Source organism: Melitaea cinxia, chromosome 11 (assembly GCF_905220565.1).
Source record: "Melitaea cinxia chromosome 11, ilMelCinx1.1, whole genome shotgun sequence".
Classification (NCBI taxonomy): Eukaryota; Metazoa; Arthropoda; class Insecta; order Lepidoptera; family Nymphalidae; genus Melitaea; species Melitaea cinxia.
In genome coordinates, this window is record NC_059404.1 from 15,930,025 (window position 1) to 15,939,147 (window position 9,123).

The window sequence follows — 9,123 nt, forward strand, 5'->3', positions numbered from 1 at the left end:
GCAGCGGAAAGATGCATGGGAATGCCGATGCACTCTCACGAAGGCCGTGTTCGGAGGACTGCAAACATTGTGTTAAGCAAGAATCTAATGAAGTAGCATTAAAGCTAACAAGAGCAAGTCCTTTGGGTATCTGGGAGAATGATGCTATGAGGGAAGCTCAAGAAAGAGATGACGACCTTCGTCACATCATCACATGGAAGAAACGGGGTGACGTAAAACCAATCTGGAGTGAGGTTGCGCCCACTGGCGCTGTTACTAAGGCGTACTGGGCTCAATGGGACAGTCTGATACTTCAAAACGGAATACTCTACCGGAAATGGGAGAAGACTAACGGCAGAGAGTTCCACCTTCAGATAATTGTCCCAAGAACGAGAGTACCAGATGTTCTCCGTGAAATACATGATGGCGTATCAGGAGGTCATCTAGGTGTCAAGAGGACGTTAACAAAAGTGCGAGAACGATTTTACTGGTTGCATTGTCGAGATGATGTACAGGATTGGTGCCGCAAATGTACTACTTGCGCTGCTGTAAAAGGACCACAGACCAGGAGTCGTGGGAACCTGCGGTTGTATAACGTCGGTGCACCGTGGGAGCGAATTGCAGTTGACGTAGCGGGGCCATTTCCTGTAACGGAATCGGGAAACAAGTATTTTATGGTCGTCATGGACTACTTCACCAAATGGCCCGAAGTGTTCGCCATACCAAACCAAGAAGCTACAACAGTCGCTTCTAAGTTAGTCGAAGAAGTGATATGTCGCTTTGGTGTGCCTCTAGAAATCCATTCTGATCAGGGCAGGAACTTCGAATCGCAAGTATTCCAGGAAGTGTGCAGAATTTTGGGCATGCATAAGACGAGGACCACCGCGTACCGTCCACAGTCTGATGGAATGGTTGAGAGATTTAACCAGACCCTTGAGAGGCATTTAGCGAAATTGGTAGACGACAAACAAAAAGATTGGGACAAGTATATACCGCTCTTCCTTCTGTCGTATCGAACCGCCGAGCATGAGAGCATAAAAGCTACCCCGGCGTATGTCAATTACGGTAGAGAATTACGAATACCAGTAGACCTATTGACTGGAGGGTCACCGGAGGAACCAAATACCGTACAAGACTATGTCAGCGATTTAAGGGAAAAAATGCGCTATATACACGCCTTGGTTCGGGAAAATGGTTTACAGTCAAGTGAGAACATGAAAACCAGATACGACCGGAAATCGAACACGAGCGGCTTTAAGGAAGGGTCACTGGTGTGGCTGCATAACCCAACCCGCCGGAAAGGGAAATCTCCAAAGTTGCAGACCAAGTGGGAGGGTCCATACAAAGTGGTTACCCGACTGAATGATGTGACTTACAGGATTCAAAAGCAACCAAGAGGGACATTCAAAGTGGTACACATAGACCGTCTGGCGCGTTACCATGGCAGTAACAACGATGCTCGGGACGAGCATCTCTAAGAGGGGAGTAGTGTTACGGACACAAAGAAACTAGCGCCATCTAGCGGCACCCATTGAAACCACACAAAGACAGCGATAGCATGAAACTCTCTACTCAATACTAGATGGCGTTAGGGGAACTACTGTGGAACTTTGTAGAAGTATAGTCTCGAAAACCGGGTACATGCGCGAACCTTCCAGAATGGTCTGAGCCTCGTGTCGGCCGATATAAATAGCCGCAGGGAGGCGAGCGAGTACAGTTCAGTTTGAGCGATCTTCGAGGCGACTTCAAGAGTGAAATCTAGTGATCAAGAGTGGTACCGGCGAAACCTACGACATTGGCTGCGACTTAGGACATTGTGAGTGCTTAGTGTTTGAACTTAGTGCTTAGTGTTTGAACCTAGTGCTTTGTGTTGGACCTAGTGCTAGTGAATAAAGTCTTGAAAAGAGTCAGCAGGTCTTTCTCTCCAAATCATTCGAACCCTAACACGTAACAATATTATATAGGAATCAATTTAAGGACGAATATTATTCATAATCCACGGAACATAAGACGCAACGTTGACGTAAAATGCTACACGTGTGGTTTCGCACGTTTTGTTCCCTAAGTACGATGCAAGACCTACTAGAGTGTTGCCATTGAATAGAGGACCTCCCGAATCACCCTGTAAAGTACATGCGTATAAGTATAAAATAGAAATAAAAAAGTATGTGTGTCAGCTTCGACGCACGACTGGAGTTTACTCCTTCAGATTAACTGTCTAATTAAGCACAAAAAAGCCTTGTCTAAGAAACAGATTAAAACCAAATCAAATGGGAAATAAACGAATCTAATAACGCCACCCTTCCCATTGGGTTCCGATAGATGGCGTTATTAAAAACTTCGTCGTTTATCGGAACAATACTGCATTAAGATAGATGGCTTGACTAGCCCGATGGCGCAGTTTGTAGTGACCCTGCTTTCTGCTCCGAGGGTTGTGGGTTCGATTCCCACCCCGAGTCTGGGTGTAATATAAATATTTATTTATATATTTATATATGTATTATTTATAAGTATGTTTATCGAAAAAAAAAATATGTAGCTATATACCAGTCGGCTGTTACCTATAACACAAGCATTAAGTTGCTTACTTTAGGAACAGACGACCGTGTGTGTATTGTGTAAATATTTATTTATTTATTTATTATTTATTTATTAAGATAGATGGCGTTACGACAAAACTTATTATAACGAGGTCATTCGTTCAGTAGATTTTCTCCACATATATTGTTCATACCGGGTGCTTTATATGAAAATCGATTCTTAGGGAGTAAACTAAACTAAAAAAAAAAATGAAAATCGATTCTTAGGGAGTAAACTCCAAATAGAGTGTGCTTTAGACCACACGACTGAAGTAAAACTTTCTATCTTCACTAACTTATATTTCCCTCTCAACTTCCGTTCGCCTTACCCGATTACACTTTTCGTAACGCTCTCGTCACGCTTTGACCAGCTTACTTTCCAAGTCAAGCGTAAAGAATTTTTACTTCTAAAAAACATGTAGATTCGCTATCATCTGTATTTTGGTGCCTACACGCTACTCCACGCGGTTCTCGTTGTCGACTGTAGGTACTAGGTGTTGATACTTATGTCGTCTTTATTTTGAACAACTAACACAGGCTTTTATATTTCTACGTTCAAAATGAGATGTTTATGAATCAGTAGTAATTTAATATAACTGTGTCATTTTTGAAATATATATAAACTTACATAGCAAATACTGGGTAAGTCCCCTTTTCTTTTCGCGCAGGTAGTCGACGCCTCCAACAAGTTCATATTTAGTTGCGCATAGTTCTGCATCGCCGGAAAGTTCGAACTGAGGCACTCTTGCGTTGTCAATCTAATAAGATCTACCTTTTTCAAATATATTGTTGCGCTTCCTGTCTGAAATTGATAAAATATGTAAAATAATAAAAATTATTTTTAATAATAATGTAATACTAGCAGTTGCTGGTTGCTACATATTTCAAATTTAAACAGGACATACGTGACAAGCACCACCGCTCTGGTGTAGTGTAGTTGTACAAATATTTCTTTCCAATTTGGACGTCTATCCCTGTGGGTTTCCCCAACATTCCTCGGAGAGAATGATAAGCCTTCGGCCCCGGTTGTTATCATAAATATCTGATAGTGATCGGTACTCATTGCAGGGAACATATCTGCCAATCCGAATTATATCCGCCGCCAGCGTGATGAATTAAGTTCCGATCCTTCTTCTACATGGAGAAAGAAGCCTATGCCCAGCAGTGGGATGTTACAATTTGAATGCGAATGCGACAAGCACCAGGTTTTGAGTTCAAAAACAACCATCGCAATCGACACACCCATTAAAAATCAATGAGATAAAATACATAAAAATACAGTAACATTGAGAACCTCCTCCTTTTTTTTAAATCGGTTAAAAATAAGTATTCGTTACCTCATCTCTTCCTCTGCCAATGACTTTCACGTTAGTGTCTGACATGGGATACATCGGTAGGTTGATAGGTTGAACTTTATCGGAGAATGTCAGGGGAGATTCTAGTCTGATCAAGGCTATATCATGGATTGGTAGAACATATATTTTGAATTCGGTAAGTAAGTTTAACAATTGATAGTTTTCGTGTACGATAACTTTATTGTACGAAACTTGAAGGCTGTTATCGAAGCTTTCGCCACCGACATAAACGTAGCCTATTTCGTTTGAACTGAAAAACGTACGACAAAATATAGTATACACATTTACTGCTATTATTAATGGACGTCAACATCGAGTATTGTAGATTTATAGATAAAATGATTCAGAGGTGTTTATTGGATATTATAGATATGTAATTTGAAAACGAACGCACTATTTATGTTAAATGTTTGGCTAAGAGAAAGACCAAATCAATAAAAAAATTAAGTTTTTTTAGTACGCGTAATGTTCTAGAAAATAAAATAAAAATTAATTGCCAGAAATTTATAAATTTTAGTAACAATAACGCTTATATTCTCTTGTTCAATTGTCTGTCTCTCTAATTTTTTTTTTATACAATAGGTCGGCAAACGAGCGTACGGCTCACCTGATGGTAAGAGATTACCGTAACTTATAGACGCCTGCAACACCAGAAGCATCGCAAGCGCGTTGCCGACCCAATCCCCAATCCCCCCCCAGGGGCTCTGGTCACCTTACTCACCAACAGGAACACAATACTGCTTGAAAGCAGTATTATTTAGCTGTGATCTTCTGTAAGGTCGAGGTACTTCCCCAGTCGGGCTGCTCCATATTTTGAGCAAGAAATTCCTGCTGTGCCCTACCTCAGTTAGTTGCTTGAAAGAAATATTATTTAGCTGTGATGCTCTGTAAGATACGACTCCGGTTAATTTCACCTGTCTGTTTAATCAGCTGGATCTACTATATAAATAATATTTTTTCTCCTTTATTCTGTCCATCAAAGTTCGTTGACAACAGAGGCACCACAATCTTTCAACTTACTGTTGTCCTGAGACGCAATGTGCTGCGGTTAATATCCAAATATCAGAAATAATGGCTGCACCACAGGTTCCCACCATCCCTCTCGGCTCTTCGTACTCGATACGAAGAGCGGCGTAGAAAGGATAGTCCTCTATTTTCACATCCTCTCCATACAGAATACGTTCTTGAAAATCATTTACTATAAACATTTATGATAATATAAATAATAATGATAATTATCTAATATACGTTGTCAAAAGTTGATGCTAATGTTAAACTTTTCCAATGTTAAATAATTATATTAGACGTTAGCTTCACGTCCGCGGCTTAACCTGCGCGCATTACATACACACACATTACATGTACTGTGTGGCTATGGTACTAAAGAATATGGCCACCCCCTCTCTTCCCGTGGGTGTCGTAAGAGGCGACTGAGGGATAACACGGTTCCGCTATCGTCTTGGAACTTAAAAAGCTGACCGGTAGCGGGATAACCATCCAACTGCTGGCTTTGAAATACACAGGCCGAAGACGGGCAGCAGCATCTTCGGTGCGACAAAGCCAGTACTGCGGTCACCAACCCGCCTGCCCAGCGTGGTGACTATGGGCAAAACACATGAGTTCACGATATTTTTGGCGCAAACTTGTGGAGGCCTATGTCCAGCAGTGGACTCTATAGGCTGTAATGACATTACATGTACACACACAGCGCGCATTACACAGTTTGACCTTCTCGTTTTCACCTGTTAAAATATAGCCAACGCTACTCAGTGATAATTCAGCCTTCTATTGGTGGCTAAATTTTTAGTATTTGTGTGTGACCAGTTCAAAAAAAATCTATTCCCTTTATAATATTAGTACAGATGTCTCAACGAAATTTTCATAATAATGTAAGAGATTGAAACAAGTAAATCATAAATGTAGTCAAATATCGTAACTTGAAAAAAAAATTAAAAAAAATTAAACTTACAAGAAAAAGTTGGTTTTGCCAAAAACAAAGTTATAAGTAAATTCAGAAACATCAAAAGCGGAGCCATCTTCAACGTTCCCGTAAGGATAATGAAACGTTCTTATTACTGAGCCATTTTTATATTAATCTTTTATCCATACTTAATATAATAAAATTGTTTGTTTCTTTGTACGAAGTAATCAAAGATAATAACAATTTGATTTCATATTATATATTCTTCGGACAACAAACTTACATAATGAGATCGTATTATAGGCTGTAAAACATTACGTTGTAACTCATAATATATTCACACAAAGAGTAAGGATTTAGGCTGTACGACTCCACATGTAACTCATGACACACTATGCAATGAAGAAGGAGGGTAAAATCACGTAGTCATTCATAGTGTAACTACAAATTGAGTAAGAATATAGGCTACGAAACATCACGTTTTTCCACATAATACCGAAAAAAACTAATAATTATTAATACATACTTAAAAGCATGCAATATCGCGCAAAATTACTAGTGTGAAAAAGAACGAACAAATTCCTGTGATAACACAAAATTTATATTTGAAGCATTTGTACTAGTATTTTGAATAGGTACGTATTTTAATATCACTCGTGTCCTTGTACTCAGACTTAGACCTTGTTGAAACCTATATATAGCTAACTGTACCCATGACTTTCTTTACTACTACCTAGGTACCTAGTAAATACCTAGGTTCACCGTTCTAGGTTACCGTAAGTTCAAAGATTTCTGTATAATTTGGGTTTTAAGTTATTTAGATATTATTTTTGTGAATATTGTCTGTAAAAAATTATAAATTAACAAACAAAGTCTTTTTACATAATAGTAATAGATTTCGACTAGAAACTCCGCAGTTACTCTTTTGAAAATAATAATATAAGCTGTTATAACTGTGTTAATTACATATTGCCTATATAAACAATCGTATCGATATCGATCCCGCGATCGTCAACCCATCAGCTAATTGCACGCCTCAGATTAAATAATATTTTTTTCCATTTTGAAACGTAAAGCTGTCTGTATCTGTTACTTTATGTCTTTCACTCGAGGTTTTTACTGAAGTAATATCTTTTTTTTTTACTAAAACCTCTGTGGTGTTCCTTCGCGGGCGGAATCACAAGGACGCGGTTGCACTTCCGCGATACTGCGGTAATATTCTGCTCAAATCTGAAGCAGCCAGATTAGGGAAGTACCTCGAACTTGCAGAAGATGTGTTGTGTTTCTGATGGTGATTAAGGTAACCCAAGCTCCGGGGGGAATGGAGGTTGGGTCGGCAACGTGCTTGGGACGCTTTTGGTGTTGCAGACGTCTATAGGCTACGGTAACCGCTTATCAGGTGAGCCGTATGCTTCTTTGCGACCTAATTGTATAAATAAAAACAATAAAAAAAATAACTCGACCAAATATATAGCATATAACAGAAAGTCAGATAGAACGTCTGTGATTAAAAATACAAAATTATTAAAATAAAAATTTAAAATTTAAAATATTTCGTTTAAAATATAACCAAAAATAAAATAATACATTTTGCTGACAATACCGCAGATGCAATAAACGAAACGAATGATATGTTTATACAAATAAAAGAAAATAAAATAAGTTTTATACAATGCGTTATGGTTGTGTCTTTCTGGTGAACAGTCACAGATACTCGTTTAGGAAGCTACATACTATATAACATACTAGCTGTCCCCTCCGGTTTCACATAAAACAATAGTCTATCGCCTTCCTCGGTAATTGAACTATCCAACACAAAAATAATGTTCCAATTCGAGCCAGTAACTGAGATTAGCGCATTCAAACAATCAAACAGGTTCAGCTTTGCAGCTTTATAATATTTCCTGCTCAAAATATGGTAGCCCGACTTCATAAAGTCGTCCTTATATGAAAATCGATTCTTTTTTTATGTCAGTAGTTCGGCTAACAAGCGTACGGCTCACCTGATGGTAAGCGATTACCGTAGCTTATAGACACCTGCAACACCAGAAGCATCGCAAGCGCGTTGCCGACCCAATCCCCAATCCCCCCCAGGAGCTCTGGTCACCTTACTCACCAACAGGAACACAATACTGCTTGAAAACAGTATTATTTAGCTGTGGTCTTTTGTAAGGTCGAGGTACTACCCCAGTCGGGCTGCTCCAGATTTTGAGCAGGATATTCCTGCTGTGCCCTACCTCAGTTAAGGAGTAAACTCCAAAAACTCCAAAACATGTTACGAATATTTCAACTCCACGTATTTGACAGTCCGCAAACAGAACGTTTGTCGAAACAGCTAATCACTAAATATATCGACCTTCTTTTTATATTTACATGTATAAATATTCCATAAAATAAAACTCTGTATTTCTTACTCTTGAAAGAGACTAATAATGAAATAAAAAATTACTGCCACTCAAAATTACAATCTCATTACCGTCACCGGAACCCATTACGCATTCTCTCTACGCTCAAAAGGCTCCGAATATTCGGTTACGGAGCTTTGATCTCGGCGGCCATTTTTGACCCCGTAGGGAAACTTGAAGGAAAATTCTTAGTATCGAATAAAAATTGGTCATTTGATCACAATATTATCAACTTGACAGAGGTCATGTTTTAAACAATTTGTGTTATTGTTTTTATTTATGTATTTTATATTATATTGACACGCGAATTATAAAAGCGACAGCCGAAGGTTGCAAAAAAAAGCAAAGATTTATTTAAAATTAAATTTATCATAACTAAATTATAATTAATTAATTACACGTGACAATTGTTCGATGCGAGAAACAAGAGTGACTTAAAATTAAAGATCGCTCAGTTGGAGCATCGGGTTGTTTTGGGTTCTTCGTGTTGGGTCGTTTCACACGGTGCCCAGGTACGATGCTCAGGTGCGATGCCATGGTGGGAAAGTTTCGTAATAACCTCCGGCTACCGATGCGAGACGTGGGAATGGTTCGAAGCAAACTCCGGTCAGCAACTCCCGGCGTAGAGCGTTTCGTAACACGCGTGTAATGGAAACATTCTTGTTGTTTGTAGTAACCAGTTCGCATTAAGTAGTCTCATTGGAATGTATTATAGCCTGCGTTTCACGCAATACATATTATTAGTATTATTACATTTAGCCTAGCCTTAATGAACACTTATTGTAACTTGACAAATATTTGTTCTTGATTAGCGAACAACAAAAAAACACAAAAAGCTAAAAGTTTATGATATTGTTAAACTAAAAATAAAGTAAGTACTTTAG

At 38.8% G+C, this 9,123-nt stretch overlaps 1 protein-coding gene across 1 annotated transcript; it reads right to left on the minus strand.

Annotated features, from left to right (window-relative positions):
• Nucleotides 1-1,951: 1,951 nt before the first annotated feature.
• Nucleotides 1,952-5,121, minus strand: LOC123657653 (chymotrypsin-1-like). Its single transcript, XM_045593174.1, has 4 exons — nucleotides 4,934-5,121; nucleotides 3,896-4,163; nucleotides 3,464-3,526; nucleotides 1,952-2,101 (listed from the first exon to the last, which is right to left on the minus strand). Exons 1-4 carry the CDS (start codon nucleotides 5,119-5,121, stop codon nucleotides 1,952-1,954), a joined length of 669 nt encoding a protein of 222 aa, XP_045449130.1.
• Between the last annotated feature and the right edge of the window lie 4,002 nt (nucleotides 5,122-9,123).

Coding starts and splice junctions, on each gene's coding strand:
- LOC123657653 (XM_045593174.1), bottom strand. CDS start 5,121: ATGTTTATAGTAAATGATTTTCAAGAACGTATTCTGTATGGAGAGGAT. Junction 4,164..4,933: donor CATTGCGTCTCAGGACAACA/GTAAGTTGAAAG, acceptor TACGTTTTTCAG/TTCAAACGAAATAGGCTACG. Junction 2,102..3,463: donor AGAGCGGTGGTGCTTGTCAC/GTATGTCCTGTT, acceptor TGTACTTTACAG/GGTGATTCGGGAGGTCCTCT.